This window comes from Mirounga leonina, unplaced genomic scaffold, assembly GCF_011800145.1.
Source record: "Mirounga leonina isolate KUSES-001 unplaced genomic scaffold, KU_Mleo_1.0 Mir_150, whole genome shotgun sequence".
In the NCBI taxonomy this organism is placed as follows: Eukaryota; Metazoa; Chordata; class Mammalia; order Carnivora; family Phocidae; genus Mirounga; species Mirounga leonina.
In genome coordinates, this window is record NW_023270374.1 from 7,064,567 (window position 1) to 7,085,991 (window position 21,425).

At 43.8% G+C, this 21,425-nt stretch overlaps 1 protein-coding gene across 2 annotated transcripts in view; it reads right to left on the reverse strand.

Moving 5' to 3' along the window:
* Positions 1–21,425, reverse strand: part of DTD1 (D-aminoacyl-tRNA deacylase 1) — a 175,024-nt gene that overhangs the window by 139,206 nt on the left and 14,393 nt on the right. For both annotated transcript variants that reach the window (XM_035005777.1, XM_035005778.1), the window contains exon 4: positions 9,465–9,571. In XM_035005777.1, the coding sequence (XP_034861668.1) occupies positions 9,465–9,571 (107 nt within the window). The remainder of the gene's footprint in view (positions 1–9,464; positions 9,572–21,425) is intronic.

A 21,425-nucleotide genomic window follows, 5' to 3' on the forward strand; every position in this document is an offset into this window, starting at 1 on the left:
CTCAGGTCATGATCTCAGGTCCTGAGATCAAGCCCCGAGTCAGGCTCCGCACTCGGTGCAGAGTCTGCTTGAGATTCTCTCTCTCCCTCTGCCCCTCCCCCAACTCACATATGCTCTCTCTCCCTCTCTCTCTCTAAAATAAAATAATAAAATCTTTAAAAAAAAAAGGGAAACAAGTTACTCCACTGGCACATGCCTCAATGTCACTCGGCAGAGGGGCCCATCATCAGTCACTCATGTACTGAGCTGTTGTTCTATTGGCTTTTCCCTGACACATCTGTAATTGTGTCACGAAGGCACCATGCTCTGGGAATATTTTCATCACTGTGGTGTGTATGGGAGTAGGGGGGAGGAACTGAGGGGGCACTGATGAAAAAGAACAGCCTCATATGTGACCTCAATAACAAGCCCAGCCATCTTGCTTCCTGGCAGCTGCAGTAACACAGGTTGTAAAGTATTTGTAGACGTCGCATCTGGGGGGGCCGGGGGGGGTGGGGGAAGGTGGTCCAGAGAGACCAATGCCTGGAGCAGATAAAAATGGCAATGTTCAATTTTCTCTGGTCCAGTAGTTCTCAAATGTCAGTGTACAAAGCACACACAAAGAACTAGTTAAAAACGTAAATCTGCTACTCCTCTGCCTTCCACATCTAGACATGCCAGGAACTCTGGTCCAGAAAACCAGGGGTGGGGGGAGAAGTGCCAAGACTCTGCATTTTAATATGCACCCTCCATGGCTTAAAGCCTGTGGTCTCAGCTCTCAGAGGAACACAACTACAGTCCGAGTGACTTTGGGGGAAAGACAGTATGGAATCCCTGCACACAACAGCCCCCAGCCCACCAGTATCTTCATTTTTGGGGGGCCTTCTGATAATCTGATGAAAGCCCATTTTTTATTTCTATCACTTCCACAGCATTCTTTTCTCTCCATTAGTAATGCAAATGTTTGAACAAGGCTTTCTACAAAACACCACTGATTTGCCAAACATCTTTCTACAATTACCCGGAACTATGAAGCTCCTAATAAATTAGCTAAAAAGCTAAAAATTCCCAATTAAAATCTTAAGTCTGTATAATTAAAGTATTGCTATGCTCAAAGTATAAATCCATGGAAGGATAAAATTCACCTCCCTCCCCTGGGAATAAAAAAAAAGATGATTAGGGGGGCCTGGGTGGCTCAGTCGGTTAAGCTTCCAACTTTAGACTTTGGCTCAGGTCATGATCTCAGGGTCCTGAGATCAAGCCCCATGTTGGGCTCCATGCTGAGGGTGGAGCCTGCTTAAGATTCTCTCTCTCCCCCTTTTCCTCTGCCCCTCCCACCCCCAAAAAAGATGCTGGTTAATCCCTGGCAGGTCAAATCAGTAAGGTAAGGAGTTTATGGGGTTTTTTTTTAAGATTTTATTTATTTGAGAGAGAAAACGCACGTGTTTATGCACGCGCACATGTGCAGGGGGGAGGGGCAGAGGGAGAGGGACAAGCAGACTCCCTGCTGAGCAGAGAGCCTGATGCGGGGCTGGATCCCAGGACTCCAAGATCATGATCTGAGCCGAATGCAGACACTTAACTGACTGAGCCACCCTAGGCACCCCTAGGATTTTGTGTTTTTAACACAACCACAAATAAGATTAGAAGGTTAAAATAACTAAGAATCTGCCCAAAATACATACAAAGGAGCAAAGCCCTTAAACTTTAAATGCACTAACCCATTAGTGCCCTGAGAGAGTTGTTTAATCTAGTTGATTACACATGTTTCATGTGTCAAAGGTCGAGAGGATCACAGTTTTTAATTTACCAGCCATATTTCAATAGGAGGGACCCAAACTCTTTTCAATTTTTGCAATTTCAGTAACACATGTTATAGATTCAAGAAGGTAAGATGAAGGTCGGTCAATCAATCAATGAATGTGTCCCCAAGCAGAGATACAATCATGTACCTCTTGGAAAGGCCTCTTTTTAATTATACAGTATATCAACTTAGGACAATCGTCTATATGGAAAGAAATTTAAATGATAAGACAAAAGCAATCCCTTGCAGCTCCCCCAACTAGGAAGAAGCCAGCCTGCTTGGAAACATCTTCAAGGTTTCCAACCTTTCTGACCAGCCAGGTCTGCATGCCCCAGGCAGGGTGCTCCCCCACACACACTGATGGGACTCAGCAGAGATTGTGGTTGCTGGTGAGCAGAGGGCAGGGCTGTGGGAGGTCAAGAGCCCACCCAGCCTCCATACCCAACCCACCCTCCAGAGGGTTATGCTGCTTTCCTAATTCAGGAAAGTAAGTGTTCACATTGGAAGAAAAATAAGGGTGATTTCTGTAGCCCAAGAGGTCTGGCCAGGTACCAGCCCTTGTCCTGTTGGGAAGCCTGTGTGGCAGGCGAAGTCCCAGGACTCAGGGTCACCAGCACTCCCACCATGATACCATGACAAAGATGAACAAGAGCAACAACAAAAACAACATAATGAAGAAGCTCTTACTAAATTTCTGCTTCTGTTTTAGTAACACTTCAGTATAAACAAAACAGGACTCTAAGTCAACATTTGTTTGATAAATCAATGTGACAAAATGAACTAATGACTGGAATAAAGGAGAGGATCTGGGTACCATTTTGGCAACCAGACTTGGAAGCACATCCTTGTGGCAAGTCAACAACTCGAGCCTGGCTCAGGTCATGTGAAAACCGAGATGAAACTAATAGAGATAGGGAACTCGCACATGGAGTTCGAGCCTTAAAAAAAAGAATAAAAAAGTAAAGACCTACACTAAATAAATGTAGTTCTATGGAAAAATGCAAACTTATGGGCATCAACATAATTCTTCCTTATATTGAGAATAATTCCCATTAGATTTGAACCTCAAACTGGAACGTTCAGGAATGAAAAGCCCACCTTTGTGCACCTGCAGTAGGCTGCCACCTGTGTCCTAGTCTATCCTCCATTTCACCTTCAGAATTCCATAGCACGGATTACTAAAAAGGCTACCCTGTCACTGGAAGTACAAATAAATAAAACCAAACGGAGCTCTTTCCCCACCCACCTCTCTACCCTACGTATTTCTTTCTGATCCTACAGAAGCCATAAATGTCTCAATCCAGGCATTCCAAAGTTTCCAGGCATAGGGATGGATCCTTGCTGATAAGACAAGTCTATGGAGAAAGTTATAGGTGAAGTGATGATGATATTCAGAGAAGCATAAAATTAAAAGCTCTGGCACCATTTTTCACTGGTCAACTTAGCCCAGCAATGCGTCAATAAACACATGAGCTAGTTCAAAGATGTGTATTTAAAAGTTCATTTTTTCAACTCCTTCTAGCATTTCAATTAAGTGAGGGTTTCAATCACACTAAATAAATGAAAATATAAATAATTAATGGCAATGCTATGAACTAGGTAGACCCTGGGCCTGAGGAAATAGCCCCTCAATTACAAAATGCCCCTCCCCATCTGCTCACACACACATGCAACCCCCTCTTTGTGAGACCCAGGCAAACACCCCCTAATTAAAGGGGAAGGTCATTTAAATTAAAGCAAGAGCAGGAAGAAGCTTCTCCCATCAGGAATGGCTAAGGAGGGTGTTGAAATCTCCCAATATCTAGCCACCCACAGAAGAACTCACGCACTAGCAATCTTTTCTAGATAATCATCAGTATGTTCCTCCCAGAATCATGTTCTTCTGCAAGAATGCAACAGGGAAAAGAGCTTCTAGCTGGTGGTTCTGCTACTGCTTCCGTGCCCTGTTCCCTTTGGAAATATCTTTCAGAGCAAACACATTATGCTCTTGTTGCAACTTCTTCTGTCAGAATACATCATGGAACCCACAGAGCAGCCTATAAATGTATGGGGCACGCTGCCAATGCAGCCACGGAAAAGCATAAGAGGCTGCAAGGCCAGTTCCAAGAACTAGCAGAGACCTGGTTAAGGCAGGCAGACCACTAGTCACCTTTACCAGCCCAGCCTTCACGAGCAGCAAGTAACTGCATCACCCATAAATAGAGCTCTGGGACTCGTGAAAATAAGAATCTACCCCTCACTCAAGTGTAAGTTTGGGAACAACAACCGAGAATACCTCCTCCCCTCTGCATCCTTAAAGGTCAGTGAAAACCTCTGATACCCTGGGAGGCCGGCCCGGCTTGACCGCCCCAGCAGTGGCATCGGCCCTCTCGGAACCTGGGACATTCACAGACAGCACAGCTCACCAGCCCATGACACAGAAGTCCAAAACAAACTACGCAACCCAGGCTCACCTCCTGGGACATGGCAGTGAACAAGACCAAGGGAGCTTGAGTTCTAGGAGTGCAGTGGACAGAGGAGGAACAAGGAAACAAGCAGATAATAACAGACGGCCAAGTGCTGTGAAATTAATCATCAGAGTATGGTGACAGAGTAGCTGGCAGGGGCTTGCTCGGGACTGATGGGATCAGAGGATCCCTTCTGAGGAGGAAACACGGACACTGAGACAGGAGCCAGAGGTAGGAAAGAGCTCAGTCTGTTCTCAGAGCAGGTAAAGTGTAGGGACCAAGGGGCAGATGGCTGCGGAGCAGGGTGGACGGAGCCACAGAAGCCTGGGCACTCAGGCATGCTAAGTGACAGGAGGGAACTTAGATAGTAATCTGAAAGCATCTGGAAGGCGCCGAAGGGCCTTAAGGAGGAGCTTATCTATCGGTGAAAACAATTTGGCTGCAGTCTTCCTACCAACACAAACACAAGCAAATTAGCTATTTGCCCAAAGAGGAACCCCCTTCTTTTTTTTTTTTATTATGTTCAGTTAGCCAGCATATAGTACATCATTAGTTTCTGATGTAGTGTTCAACGATTCATTAGTTGCGTACAACACCCAGTCTTCCGAGAATGGAAAGGCAGAGACGGACCACAGGCAAAGAGGCTGGCCCCCACCATCACCAGGGCCCTGCATGTCTACTTGTCGCCACCTACTGGAGAGAAAGAGGACACAGATCTGCACGCTGTCTCAGGGTCTGAGACTCTGGGGCCAGTTAACTAGTAAAACAAATGAAATTGATAAAGCATAATACATGCATTTGAAGAGAACGTTCCTAAAAGAAAGACTCAGAAATAACTAAAATAAAAGACTTTCTTGGGGCGCCTGGCTGGCTCAGTCAGTGGAGCATGCGACTCTTGATCTCGGGGTTGTGAGTTCAAGCCCCACATGTGTACAAGCCCCACATGTGTAGAGATTACTTAAAAATAAAACAGTAAAAAAAAAAAAAAAAAAAAGACTTTCTTACTCTAATAAGCTAGCATGCCTCATGAGATGTTAAAAAAAAATCATGCTTGTATATCTTTATGTTATAAAGAGGAGGCACTGATTTAGAATGAAAACAAAAACTTGACTAAAATTTTTCTCCAAATAGAGTTAAAGCAGAATAATAAATCAGAACTACAAAACAGCAATCACACCAAACTAGAGAGAGTAAGCAGAGGCAAGAGGAAACCTGGGAGAGAACGGTGTCCCAGAAAACAAGATTCAAGACCATGCAAACGGCAACAGTGGTAGGAGCTGCTGAGTGGCCAGATCAGTGCCCACCAGGCACAGAATCAGGCAACATGGAGCTCAGGGGGCCTTGGCAGGAGCCTCTGCAGATTACAGTACACTGAACAGGCAGCAAGCAGAAAGGAAATGGAGGCGTTTCTCAACTGGAAATGCTCGGGAATATTTAAAAGCCACAGGAATTAGATGGATGAGTGAGAGAGACAGACTGACTGGACAAGAGGACAAAGGGCTTAATGGAGGCTGCCAGGAAAGTAGAGGAGAGGCCGGGGAGGGCGCCACAGCCCAGGGTGGTCTGGGTCCACCAGATACAGGCTCACAGGGCCTTGCTTGTAGAAGGGCTCAACCTTGGCTTCATGATCTGCTGTGACCATCCTGAAATTCTTTATTATAATTTTTTAACAAGGGGCCCCTCGTTTTCATTTGGCACTGGGCCCCACAAATTATAGAGGCAGTCCTAGCCCAGGGGAGGCACTGGCCTCAGCACAAAGAAGGGCAGCTCTGCTACATACGTAGGAAGAGGGGGGTGGAGAAGCAAGGTCAATGCCATCCGATGGCTTCTTTGTGAAGCAGATAGACAGCCATCTGTTATGAACAAGCAAGAGAGCAGATGAGGGGGGAAAGGTTAGTAATACTCTACGTAGGGTGGAGAAATTTGGCCGACTTCATCTTAACCAAGGGATCGAGGTTAACACCACCTGTAATAAGACAGATCAGTCTCATGTACTTCTCTACGATGCACTGAGAAAGGCACATCACTTTTGTGCTATTTGCTATTCCTGTCAAAACACATAACCTCAGTGTAATCAGAGAGCCCAAACTGAGGAATCGTCAACAAAACAGCACACCAGTACTCTTGAAAATCGTTAAGGTCATGAAAGACAAGAAAAGGCTGAAGAGCTGTCACAGATTAGAGAAGAGAAATAACAATTAAATGCAATGTGGATTACCCTGAAATAGAAAAAAACGACATCAGAAGAAAAAAAAAAAAAACTAGTGAAATTTAAATAAGGTTTGTAGTGTAGTTAATGATGTGGGAAACAAAGGCAAAAGAAAAGTTAAATTTCCTCACTATTTACAGTCCCCTGACAAGTCCTTGAAACAGGCAGAGTGACATTCCTGTAGAAACTCAGCTGCCTCAATGTTAATACTTTGCTAAGGGCAAAAGACAATCTCAGCTTAACATTATCCCAACCTCCCAGATCCTTTAACATATAAAAATTCATTTGGAAACTTCCTTTATCTCTACCCCCAAGATACATGTTAGCAATCATCCTCCAAGCATATGGCCCACTGATATACATCTACAGGGTCTCATGGCTAGGGTTTTACTAGTAATAAATGACCTTTTTCTAACAATAGCTAGCCCCCTCAGGTTCCTGGAAACCTTGCTTCCAAAATTCCTTAGAGACTTACCAGCCCCCTCCCAACTTGAAAGTATATAATCAGTTGCTCTTCACAACCCCAGTGCAGCTCCTTCTGCCTGTGGGTCCTGTCCCCGTGCTTTAATTAAACCACCTTTTTGCACTGAAGACATCTCAGGAATTCTTTCTTGGCCACTGGCTCCGAACCCCAACATTCCTCCATCAATTAACGATATTATATCAATATTAACTTCAGTGTTCCATCAGTGTACTATGATTATGTAAGGCAATAAAGTTAGTGGGAGCTGGGTAAAGCGTCCAGTGGAACTGTGACTCCAACTTTTCCTTAAGTCTCCAATTATTTCAAAATAAAACATTTAAATTTTCATGTGTATTTTTCACTTGTGATTTTCTTTAATGTTATAGTTTTTCCAGGAACTTCAATTACCACCTTTGAAGTCCAGCACTCCTACGTCAGACATGTTCCTGCTTCTCTATCAACCCAAAGCATCAGCAACAAGTAAGAAAGATTATGTTCCCCTTAAAAATAATAACTTGGAACTAAGAAAAAAACAAAACAGTTAAACAAACAAACAAAAAAATCACCCACGGGTAAACCGCTTATTTTTTTAGTTTCAATAAATGGACTAAAAATTTTAAAAATAAAAATAAACCATGGCCCCCAAAGCACAGGAGCCACAGGCATTTTTCTCCAAAAAAGGCTGGGAGGTGGCAAGCATTCAGAGACTATTAGATTTCTCTTCAAAAACAATGTCAGTGACCTCAGATCTTAGGCAATAATTTTTTGCTTCCTGATTTTGAAAACTGCGTTTGCATCTTGGTTCTGCCTCTTAGCAGCTATGTGACCTTAAGTTACTACTTAAGCATGGTGCCTCTATTTCCTCATCATACCCTATGATAAAGATTAAATTACTTACTACATTTAAAAAAAAGAAACATTAGAGCAGTATCAGCACATAGGAAATTGTATTGGGAGAGGCAGGGATGAAATTAGGATGACACTAGATTTGGGCCTGGCTGACAAGGTAAATGGTAGTCCCATGAATTTAGGAAAAAAGAAAACAGAAGGAATGTGTGGAGGTGGGGTGGCAGGAGTTTCCTTTTAGCTTTCTGCATTGGAGAGGACCATCAACTGCATGCTGTGAATTGACTTAAACCAGTCTGCTTTTTCATAACTATTAGGTTTTTCTTGGTTGATAATAGTAAGGACCCAAAGAGGAAGAGAGTCTGCTATCCTCCTCTGGATGGTATCAGGTTATACTGATGGCAAGTCTTAGATCAACTTCAGCCATACACACAGACTTTCATATTTAAGAGGTGAATTTATAAGCAAGTAGGCACAAAATAATTCACATCAGCTATTTTGTAAGGCTGACAGTACTCTGTCCCCCTGGCTGTCACAATGACATCTTCGTAAGAAGTTCCCCAGTGAGGGGCACCTGGGTGGCTCAGTTGGTTAAGCATCTGCCTTCAGCTCGGGTCATGATCCCAGGGTCCTGGAATCGAGTCCTGCTTCGGGCTCCCTGCTCAGCAGGGAGTCTGCTTCTCCCTCTGCCACTCCCCCAGCTCATGCTCGCTTTCTCGCTCTTAAATAAATAAATAAAATCTTTAAAAAAAAAAAAGAAGAAGAAGAAGTTCCCCAGTGGCACATGCATGAGGCAACCAGAGTCCTCAGACCCGTGCTGGACAGGGGACTATTTTGATATCAGACATTGTCCATAAAGATTCAGACTATGGGCTGCTATCTTTTCCTACTCTATTCTTGTGAAAAGAGTATCTCAAAAGTATTTTATTCAATAAATATCAATGAAAGAAACATTATAACTTGGAACAGGTCATACAGCTTTATATTTATCTAATACTTCCCCCACTTACTGCATCATTCCACTTCACAGCATCCTAGGAAGGGAGGGAGGGTAAGGGAAGAAGGAAGAACAGAAATGTCCCTTCGGTTCTCACTCCTCTGCCTGCTCCCATGTGTCTCGAAGGCTATTAAGTAGACACATTAATTAAAGCCTCAAGAAGTGTTAAGCATCTATAAGAACCATACAGGTTGCAAGAACTATCACAGATGTCCTTTCTCTATTTTAATTAAAATTTTTCCTCAAAGCTTAGAGAGCTGGCAGCAAATCCAGGTCAGACAGTGCTTCAGAAAAATAAGGATTTACAAAGCACCTCGGGAGGCACATGTACCCATGCCTGGGACAAAACCCACTCCTGGTAACCATTCCAAACCCGTGCAGAGGCCAGGTCAGGGCTCAGTGGAGCTGTGCCGCTACTCTGCTGCCACCCAGCGGCGTGTGGGGGCTAAGGCACCTCGCAGCGGGGAAGAGCTGGGCTCTGGAAAGGACATTTTCTCTGGAATCCGAAGTCAGGAGGAGGTAAGGGAGAAGTGCTGTCCAGCCCACCACAGCACCAAGGAGATGCAGTGTAAACAGATGCATTCTTGGGAAGGGATGTATTAAAATGGATATTAGCTTGCTACAAGGAAGTCTTTCCTCCACCTCAGACTGAGAAGTGCTTGAGGGACTCAATCAAAGCCAAAAGCCAGGAGACAGACCCCAACAGAGTCCAGGCTTACCTGCTTTGGATCAGAGGTAGCAGCGCCAGGAGCCGGGGACTCCAATTCTATGGTCACAGGTCCATCATTCTGAATGTGGACTTGCATGTAGGCACCAAACTTGCCATCTGAAAGAGCAACGCAAACAGTTATGAGAGGTTACTCTGTCTAAAAAGTCACCTAGATCAATGTAATCAGAAACATGAAGAGTAGGACTAGCCAGTAAACACGGGAAAAGGTGGCCAATTCCATAAGTAGGGAGGGAAATGCAAAACTAAACAGTAGAGGTGCCACTGTAAGCCCTACAGACTTGGCAAGAATGAAAAGATCTGGGAACACCAGGGTCGGGAAATGTGGGGTTACAGGACTATAGAATGGGGAGAAGGTAAATTGATTTAACCACTTTGGAGGGCACTGTGATGCTTGAACAAACTCTACAACTCTGGAATTCCACCTTAGGGAGTCTACTCAGAAATTCTTACAGAAAATCAAAACCACACTGAGATACCACCTTACACCAGTTAGAATGGCAAAAATTGACAAGGCAAGAAACAACCAATGTTGGAGAGGTTGTGGAGAAAGGGGAACCCTCTTACACTGTTGGTGGGAATGCAAGTTGGTACAGCCACTTTGGAAAACAGTGTGGAGGTGCCTCAAAAAGTTAAAAGTAGAGCTACCCTATGACCCAGCAATTGTACTACTGGGTATTTACCCCAAAGACACAGATGTAGTGAAAAGAAGGGCCACATGCACCCCAATGTTCATAGCAGCAATGTCCATGATAGCCAAACTGTGGAAAGAGCCAAGACGCCCTTCAACAGATGAATGGATAAAGAAGATGTGGTCCATATATACAATGGAGCCATCAGAAAGGATGAATACCCAACTTTTGCATCAACATGGACGGAACTGGAGGAGATTATGCTAAGTGAAATAAGTCAAGTAGAGAAAGTCAATTATCATACGGTTTCACTTATTTGTGGAACATAAGGAATAGCATGGAGGACATTAGAAGGAAAGGAAAAATGAAGGGGGGGAAATCAGAGGTGGAGACAAACCATGAGAGACTAAGGACTCTGAGAAACAAACTGAGGGTTTTAGAGGGGAGGGGGTGGAGATGGGTGAGCCTGGTGATGGGTATTAAGGAGGGCACGTTCTACATGGAGCACTGGGTGTTATACACAAACAATGAACCATGGAACACTACATCAAAAACTAATGAGGTACTGTATGGTGACTAACATAACATAAAAAAAAAAAAAGGAATGTTCGAGGGTGTTCAGTCTGGCAATGTTTATAACAGAAAAAGTGGACAGAATCTGTCCCTCACTGGGGGGATGAATGCATAAACTCTACTTTAATTCCTCAGTGGAATACTATGTGGCAGCCACATGAGTCAACAGGGCAAATCTCAAACACATGATGTGATATTTAAAAAGTCACTTGCTGGGGCGCCTGGGGGGGCTCAGTTGGTTAAGGGTTTGACCCTTGATTTCAGCTCAGGTCATGATCTTAGGGTCGTGGGATCAAGCCCCATGTTGGGATCCATGCTCAGCAGGGAGTCCGTTGCAGATTTTCTCCCCCCCTTTGCCCCTCCCCCCACTTGCATGTGTGCACACGCGCACGCTCTCTCTAAATAAAATAAATCTTTAAAAAAAAAAGTAACTTGCAACAAGGACATATCATTTAATACCATTCATTCATTTATATGATATTTTCAAATATCCAAAACAAGTTATATTGTTTATGAAGAGATATATATATATATATGAAAAAAACATGAGCAGGAAAGAGAAAAGCCAAACACAGGACAAGAACCACATTCATACCAAAGAGAAGGCAGGGGATGGTGGGATTTGAGAGAGACAGACCTCAGACAAACATGACTAGCTGGGTAGTGAGTACACTAGTATCTATTTTCTGTATGTTTCATAATTAAAATTTTCAAACAAATTAACTATAAAAGGAAAAGGGTAAGGTGGGAAGGGAGGTCCTGCTCCCTCACTGTGAGAACCATTCTGCTCCCTAGGATTCATTTCACAATGGCCACGGGCTGCCCCAGAAAAGAGCTCCTCTCTGTGTCCTATTCCATACCTTCTGTTTTAACACCCAAACCCACTCAATCATGTCTGATCAATCCCCAAATGCTGAATTACATTTATAAAGAAAGCCAAGAATATGCCTTGAGAGATGATGCTGTGGAATAGGAGAATGTCAACTCCATCCATCCAAGTACCTCTGTTAAGCCCCGGGCTTAAACACTGCTGATGACACATACAGATGCTTACTCGAGAGAACACACTGGTCTTGACAATTTATCAATTAAATTTACTTATATTAAATTTATCCATTTAAATCCAAAGTAAGACAAGAATTGGGTCCAGAATTAAAATAGTATGAGTCCTCAGAAACAGAACCATCAGGAACTCTTCTGCTGCCACCTACCATTAAGGAACAAAGAGAGCATATGAGATCCAGTCCACATGTGAAAACCACTCACTGCTTTTCACTCACAGCAACTATGTGCCAGGCATGGTGCTAGAGACCAAAGACTCAGCTCCCAGGCACAGACAGCCCTGGCACTCATGAACCCTGTGGTCCAGTATGGGGAACAGCTGGGCATATCGTGGTGACAACGCAGTATGGCAGAGACCTTGAGGGATTCTGGCTCTGGAGACCAGAGAAGGGTCCGAGTCCTCCTTGGGGATGGGGAAGGAATCAGAAAGGCTTCTTGGATGAGGCTACACAGGGTCCAGGACTTGAAGGACAACCAGGACCCAGGCTGGGAAGAGAAGGACAGGCCCAGTCCTCACAAACTCTGAGGCTTTGGACAACTTCTTAACCTCCCAATGGCTCAGTTTCTTGCCTGTATCACAGGGATACTAACAAGAGGACCTAAAACATGGGGAAAATTTAATGAGACCATGCATGCAAGTGCTTGGGACAACGGCTCACACACGGTGTGTGCAAAATCACCATTTGCTCTTGTTATAAAAAATCATGTTCAAGACTTGGTAATGTTCATTGTTATAAAAAGTCCTGTTCAAGAGGCTCCATACAACCAGAACCATGCTTCCCAAACTGCCCTGCCAGGTATTCCTTGAATAAAGAATGCCACGGTCACATACTTCTGGAAAACCACATTTGTTTGAACTCTCCTTCAGAGAATCACAAAGCACAGCAGCATGTAACAGACTCTCAACATGTCCTTGAGTAGAGAAACCTATTTAGTTTCTTTACCTTGGTAGTTCCCAAACTCCCCTGGGCAAGGAGCCCTAATTTCACACAAAACATCCTTTACAGAGCAGATGACCCTCTGAGAGAGACCAAGGAAAAGAAAAGCACCAAAGAGACACACTAGGCCAGGGCAGGCCAGCCTGGGGCCTCTCTGACTCCCTCCCTGGAGAGCGGCTCTGCTCTCAGGTCCTGGGCTCCCTCGGACACCAGACCCACTACCGCATGAGGTGACCTCCATGCACCTCTGCTCCTGCCATCACAACCACACAAGTTCCATCTCGGACTCCTCCCGCCGGTATCACTCCCTCCACTGATCCTTACCTCCTGGAGGGTCTCAGCATAATGGGCATACCAACGGCTGGTTCCCTTCAATGCTCGGACAGCAGCATTAGAAACTACATTAGAAGCACCCAAGCTGTTCACCATTTTCACAGGCAAGATTAACCACATGCCTATCGTGCAGCCAAACGTGCTCAAACAATGGTGACTTTTCTTCAACTCCTATCAAATTGAAGTGGCCATTTAAATCTACAGGGCTTTTGTTTTATCCATGTCAGACTAGCTAAAAAGACATCAGCTGGGAAGGAAATCATGTGTTTAATTGCATGCTAAAATTATGGCTACAATTAGTAGCAAATTTCAGCCGCTGCTCTCCTCAGGGAAGCTGAAGGCAGACTCAGGAGAAAAGGAATTATTTCCGACCTTGAATTTCTGTTGCCAGGATATACAGCATATCCTTCACCATGTTTATCATTCCAAGTAGCAAGAAATTTATTTTCTTTTCCTGTTTTTCTTCAGTTATGAACAGAACTATTATCTGAATTTCCATTTGTACAGACAATAAATCCAAAGACATGTTTTAAGAGGTCTTAAAATGGGAACATTTTTTCCAGTTCAGATCAAAGAGTAAAGCCCCATGAAAAATTATACTGGCCAGAGGAAATAAAAACATTTTTAAAAATAATCTTAAAAGACAAAAACCTATCTGCAGAACTACAGCTGGGCTCCAGTGGTGATATAATCAAGTCATCCTTAACTCAAAGTCCCAGGGTTCTGTCCAGAGCCGGAGGAGAGGCACATGTCAAGCACGTTTGTGCCACACGTTTCCAGCTGGAACCCCAAACCTGCTGTGACCTGGTTGTCCAAGGCCTCTACCGGCTCCACACCAGTGAGCCCCATTCACCTGCGAAGGCTGACATCCCACCCCTTTGAACAATACTTGATGATGGTCACCACTCCCCGAGAAGCCCTGCCCTGCCTCTCCATGCCCCGGCTGGTTCAAGGATGACAGCAGGACACTCACCACAAGGAGGATGCATGTTAGTACAGGCATGGCCCTGGGCCCACAGCCCGGCAGTCAGGTTGCAGGAAATCTGGGTCCCTGTTACTGCTGTCACTCCTACCGCTGTCCATGGTAGAATATGGGCAAATGGGGGTGGGGGCAGGCGACAAGAAAACCACACTGAAAGAACATGCTATTGAAGAAAAATGGAGAACAAAAGGCCTGACAGTTTCTTGGATTGGCTGGGAGCAAGCCCGTACACTTCCCACAGCCAGCCTGCACAGCCATGACCAGGCTGAGAGTTGGCCTACCTCTGGGGACAAGTCCTGAGCCTTGGGCCAGCCCACCTAAGCACATCCCCAAAGGCAGCTCCCTCTGTCACTAAGGCAAAGTCCTCACCACCCAGGCTTCCTCTTCGTTCTACTTTAAAGCTGTTCAGAGCCTGGGCAGGCAGGGAAGAGGGTTATTGATGGAGGCTCCAACATTAGGTGCACCAGCTGGGAACCAAGAAATCAAGCAAATGTGTGGAACCGGGGGACTCAAAATAAGCATGTGGCAAGGCAAGGGTCACTGCAGCTAATGGATTTTGGTCTAGACCCACAGGCTTGCATCACGCCTGGAACCCGGGGGAGTGGACCCTGGTGGGTCATGGGCACTAGGGTAGCTCTGTCCACCAGCATGGAACTGCTTCTCTGAGGGTAGAGTGCCCCACCCCCACCTCCCCAGAGGGCTCAGCTGATTCGGGGCACCACCAGTAGGGTACGGATTCCCCAGGGGGCTGATCTGGCTCAAGGGAGCCTATGAAGCAGAGGCCAGGGCTCTGGGAGCTATCAGCAAAGACCAGCAGCTCCAGTAACAGCATTTCCTAAATGACTTGGCTGGGGAAAGGATTCAGTTACAGGAAAAGGGTCACATAACAGGCCCTGTCAGCCGCATTAGACCTCAGTCAGCAGCATTAGAAACACTGGCAGGTTCCATTCCACATCCAGGGCCATGGAGGGAAAGGCAATTCCTGGAATCTCGTGGCTTCTCCCCAGGCTCAAGTCTCCCTTATCAGGAGTCTCTGCTTGTCTCTGCCGTTGTTCAGTCCACTCAAGAGAAACACCTCCTCCAGGCAGCAGATGTCTCAGGCCTGGGACTCCATGGCCAGAGGAACTGGTGAACAGGTCCTGTGGCCCAGGATGGAAATGAAAGTGCCTACTCCCAGGTGAGGGCACCTGCCACCAAGGGGCCACCCCAATTCCAAACCAAAGAGCTGGAAACAGGAGCTGCCAGGGGAAATAGCCCAAAATTAACCTCTCTCTGGGTTAAATTCTCATCTGAGCTGAAGTTCTGAAGTCAGATTCAAGGCAACTGGCATAGCCCTCCTCGCCTAACAGGCAGGCTGAAGGCAAGGTTTTCTCTGGCCATCAGGCTTTGCTTGGACATCTCTGGTCTTTCCTGGGGTCCCGGGCATGGCATCATTCTGCTCGGGATAACTGCATGGAAGGCTCCCTGGTCTCCTCATTGAGGCACCAGGGAGCCTGAGTAGGGACATGCAGTGTTTGAGGCCCCAGAGGACCTACATGGAGCCTTGTGCAGTGCTGGCGCAGATGTGCTGAAAGAGCCTGGACCCCACCAGGCAAGGACACCCTTCCATCGAGAGCAGCGAAGTAAGAAACTAGGAAGAACGGCTTCTGAGCTCATCAGACCATGGGGTTTGATTTTAGACTTCAATTCCTTTATACCTGAATATGATACAGAATTTAAGCTTGACCTAAAAGTTTTCCCTGGGACTATAATAATGGAAGAAGGTTTACATTCAAGTTCAGTGCATCTCCATGTTGTTGGCAATTTTTTTTTTTAAGATTTTATTTATTTATTTATTTGAGAGAGAGAATGAGATAGAGCATGAGAGAGGGCAGGGCAGAGGGAGAAGCAGACTCCCTGCTGAGCAGGGAGCCCGATGCGGGATTCGATCCTGGGATTCCAGGATCATAACCTGAGCCGAAGGCAGTCGCTTAACCAACTGAGCCACCCAGGCGCCCATGTTGTTGGCATTTTATTATGAGTTTCCTATGTATTATATTAAAGGAGCGTATTAATATCATCACTTAGCCTCACTGTAGAACCTCTGGTGTGCTGGGTTGGGTGATGTGACTGGACATGGTTTGGGACACAGGCTAGGGAATAAGTCTTCACTTTTGGAAGAGAATGGCCTTGGAGGGGCTTCACAGCAGGGTTCTAACCCAGTTCAGAGTCTCTAGGAAAAAAAGACATATGGCAGAAGTAGCCTCGGAGAGGCTCAAAGGTAGACTGGAAGGACTAAGCCTGCAAACTCTGACCCTCCCCTGAGTGGGGAGCCCCCATGGCCACAAAACAGTCAAAGGAGGTAAGGGACTATGCTAGAGGGTGATTATCATCATGCACCACAGGATTCATGAATTTATACAATGAGTGTGATCCAAATAAACATAACACAGATTATTTTCTAGAGCTAGACAAGCTGATTTAAAAATTCATACAGAAAAACAATTAAGAATAGGCAGGAAAACTCCAAAGAGCAATGTGGGTGAGACTCACCTTACCCAATATGAAAGCATACCAAAATCTTCAATAACTGAAAGTGTTTCTTCATCATATAAATAGACCAAAAAAAAAACCACAGACTAGAAACAAAACTTAACAGTTCATAAACACATATAGGAATTCATATGGGATAAAGTCAGAATCTCAGATTAGTGGAGGTAAAGATGGTTTTTTAAATAACTGTTTTGGGAAACCATTTCACAACCACCTGAGAAAGATAAACTTTGGATCTATGTTTTACATTGTATACAAGATAAACTCCAAATGAATCTAGGATTTCAAAATAAAAAATGAAAGCATAAAAGCACTAGGGGGGAAAATAGCCAGATTTCTCTGTAACTTTGGAGTAGGAAATGTCATAAAAATCCTAAGAAACTATGATTCAAAATCCAGCAGACATTTCAAAAAATTAATATCAGAAATGTCTGTCCTTGGGGCACCTGAGTGGCTCAGTCGGTTAAGCATCTGACTCTTGATCTCAGCTCAGGTCTTGATCTTAGGGTCATGAGTTCAAGCCCCATGTTGGGCTCCACGCTAGGCATGGAGCCTACTTAAAAAAATGAAAAAAACACAGGGGCACCTGGGTGACTCCATTGGTTGAGCATCCAACTCTTAGTTCCAGTTCAGTTCATGATCTTAGGGTCATGGCTCCGAGCTCCACATGGAATCTGCTTGGGATTCTCTCTCTCTCCCTGCCCACCCACCCCCCGCCCCTGCTCATCTCTCTCTCTCTCTAAAATAAATAAATAAAATTTTTAGAAGGGAGGGAGGGAGGCAGGCAGGCAGGCGCCTGGGTGGTCCAGCCGGTTAAATGTCTACCTGCAGCTCAGGATGATCTCAGGGTCCTGGGATCAAGCCCCACATTGGGTTCCCTGCTCAGCAGGGAGTCTGCTTGTCCCTTTCCCCCTTCCCCTTCCCCCTGCTCATGCTGTCTCTTACTCTTTCTCTCTCTCAAATAAATAAATAAAATCTTTTAAAATAAATAAATTAAATTAAAAAAAAAGAAAGGTCTATCCAGCAAACAACCCTTAAAGCAAGGACAAAGGACAAATGACAAAATGGATGAAAAATATCTGCAACTCACAGCACATATTAAAAGCTCACAGAAATAAAGAACCTGATCAAAGCACATGAACAGTTCACAGGAAAGGAAATATAAATCACACAAAGATCTGAAAAATGTTCAACCATATCCTGCAAATTAAAACTAAAAGGAGATGCCATTTTCACCTGTAAGAAAGACAACATTCTAGATCAAATACACTCTGTTAACAAAACGGTGAAGAACATGTCTCACACACTGAAAAAAGATCAACGCCTACAGAGGACCATAGAGCACTATCTAGCAATCCCACTTCTGAGAATTTATCCCCAGGTATGCCTGCCTGAACATGAAATGGCCTATGTACAAATTTATTCATTACATCACCATTGTTCTGTTGTTTTCAAGAGCCAAAAATCAGAAACAACCCAAGAGTCCAACAATACAGATTAAATGAGATTTAAAATAGATTAAATAAGCTAAGCTCTGTTCCCACCACAGAACACTGCACAGCTGTTACGGAAGGTGTGAGGAAGTTCTCTATGAACTAATAAGGAAAGAATCTCTAGAACACACTATGAAATCTTTTTTAAAATAATTTGTTAAAGGGGCGCCTGGGTGGGCGTCTGCCTCCAGCTCAGGTCGTGATCCCAGAGTCCTGGGATCAAGCCCCGAATCGGGCTCCTGCTCGGCAGGAGGCCTGCTTCTCCCTCTCCCACTCCCTCTGCTTGGGTTCCCTCTCTCGCTGTGTCTCTCTCTGTCAAATAAATAAATACAATCTTTAAAAATAATAATAATAATAATTTGTTAAAGATGCTACCTTTGTATAAAAAGATACATATATTCATATTTGCTCACATGTGCATGAAGAAACACTAGAAAGATAGAAAAAATTAAAAGTGCTTGCCTACAGAGAGTAAGAGAAACAGAGTGGGTGACACATGAGTGAGAGCATGGCTTCCCAAGGCAGACCTTTTCATATCATTTTGATGTATGAACTATCTGATCATATTACCTATTCAAAAATCAATTACAACAAAATTGGAAGACTTACAATTTTCAATTTCAAAACCTACTACACAAAGCTATAGTAATCAAAACAGTGTAGGCACTGGCATAAGAACAGGCATACATAACGATGAAACAGAACTGAAGGTTCATAAATAAACCCATACATATATAGTCAACAAGAGTACAGAGACCATTCAATGGGGAAGAATAGTCTTTTCAACAAATGATGATGGAAAGGCTGGATATTCACATGCAAAAGAATGAAGTTAGATCCTTACCTCACACCATACACAAAAATTAACTCAAAATGGATCAAAGACCTACCTGTATGGATTAAAACTATAAAACTCTTGAGAAGAAACTATAAGGTTAACCTTCACAACAATGGACTTTGGTAATGGTTTCTTAGATATAAAACCAAAAAACACAAAAGAAAAAAAAATAAAACTGGACTTCATCAAAATTAAAAACTGTTAGGGGTGGGGGATGGGTGAGATAGGTGAAGGGGATTAAGAGGTACAAACTGTCAGTTATAAAATGAATAAGTCACAGGGATATAAAGTAAAGCACAGGGACTACAGTGTATAATATTGTTATAACTTGTACGCTGACAGATGGTAACAACACTTACCAAGGTGAGCATTTGTAATGTATATAAATGTCAAATCACTATGTTGCACACCTGAAACTAATATAATATTGTATGTCGGGCGCCTGGGTGGCTCAGTTGGTTAAGCGACTGCCTTCGGCTCAGGTCATGATCCCAGGGTCCTGGGATCGAGTCCCACATCGGGCTCCCTGCTCTGCGGGGAGCCTGCTTCTCCCTCTCCCACTCCCCCTGCTTGTGTTCCCTCTCTCGCTGTGTCTCTCTCTGTCAAATAAATAAATAAAATCTTTAAAAAAAAAAAATATTGTATGTCAACTACACTTCAATAAAAAAAAAATATGTTAGGGGTGCCTGGCGGCTCAGTTAGTGGAGATGAGACTCTTGATCTCCAGGTCATGATTTCAAGCCCCACACTGAGCCAAAAAAAAAAAAAGAAAGAAAGAAAGAAAGAAAAGAGAAAGAATTTTTAAACTTTTGTGCATCAAAGGACACCATCAAGAAAGTGAAAGGCCAACCCACAGAATGGGAGAAAATATTTGCAAATCATATTACTAATTTCATCTGGAATTTATAAATTACTTACAATTCAGTAAAAAAAAAAAAAAAAAAAAAAGACGAACAATTCAATTTTCATTGTGAGCCCCAATTCGAGGCTTGAACTCACAACCCTGAGATCAAGACCTGAGCTGAGATCAACAGCTGGGTGCTTAACCAACTGAGCCACCCAGGCGTACCTCAAACAATTCAATTTTAAAATGAGTGATGATGGGATGCTTTGGTGGCTCAGCTGGTTAAGTGTCTGCCTTTGGCTCAGGTCATGACCCCAGGGTCCTGGGATCTGAGTCCCGCATTGGGCTCTTTGCTCAGCGGGGAGCCTGCTTCTCCTTCTGCCTGCAGCTCCCCCTGCTTGTGCACTCTCTCTCTGTCTCTTTGACAAATAAATAAATAAAATCTTTTTTAAAAAATTAAAAATAAAAATAAAATAAAATAATATGAGTGAAGAATTTGAATAGCTAGTTCTCCAAAGAAGATATACAAATGGCCAACAAGCACATGAAAAGATGCTCAATATCATTAGCCATTAGAAAAATGCAAATCAAAACCATCATGCTGTACCACTTCACACCCACCAGAATGGCTATAATCAAAAAATAAATAAAAATAAAAAAGGAAATAACAAGTATTGGCAAGGACGCAGATAAATCAGAACCCTCATTGGTGGGAATGTAAAAAGTCACTGTGGAAAAGAATTTGGCGGTGCCTCAATAAGTTAAACAGAATTATCATATGATCCAGCAATTCCACTCCTGAGTATATAACCAAAAGAACTGAAAACAGGTGCTCAAACAAAAACTTGTCCACACATGTGTATAGCAGCCCTATTCACAACAGCTAAAAGGCTGGGAACAAGCCAAGTGTCCATCAGTGAATGTATGGATAAACAAAATGTGATATATTCATGCAGTGGAATATTCTTCATATAATGGAATGAAGTACTGATAATATACTACAATGTATGTATGTATGTATGTATGTATGTATGCACAATGCATGTTCAAAACATGAACCTTGAATACATTATGCTAAGTCAAAGAAGCCAGACACAAAAGGCTGCATATTGATTGTATGGTTCCATTTATATGAAATATCCAGATGAGGCAAATCCATAGAGACCAAAAGCAGATTCCTGGTTGCCAGGGCTAGGGGTGGGGGAGAATGGGAAGTGGCTGCTTAATGCGCATAGGGTTTCTTTTTGGGGTAATGAAAATGTTTTGAAACTAGACAGTGGTGATGGTTACACAACTTGATCACTTAACTCTACACTTTAAAATGGTTTATTTTATGTTACATGTATTTTACCACAATAAAAAAGAAGTTAATTTTAGAAAGAATAAATACTGAGAATAAAAAATAAGTGACTGACTTAAAACTCAAATGACAGGCTAAACTCCAGACTAGGGCGCCTGGGTGGCTCAGTCGTTAAGCATCTGCCTTCGGCTCAGGTCATGATCCCAGGGTCCTGGGATCGAGTCCCACATCGGACTCCCTCCTCGGCGGGAAGCCTGCTCTCCCTCTGCCACTCCCGCTGCTTGTGTTCCTGCTCTCGCTATCTCTGTCTCTGTCAAATAAATAAATAAAATCTTTAAAAAAAGAGAGAGAACTTTCCTTATAAAAAAATAAATAAATAATAAATAAATAAATAAATAAATAAACTCCAGACTGGACATGGTCAAA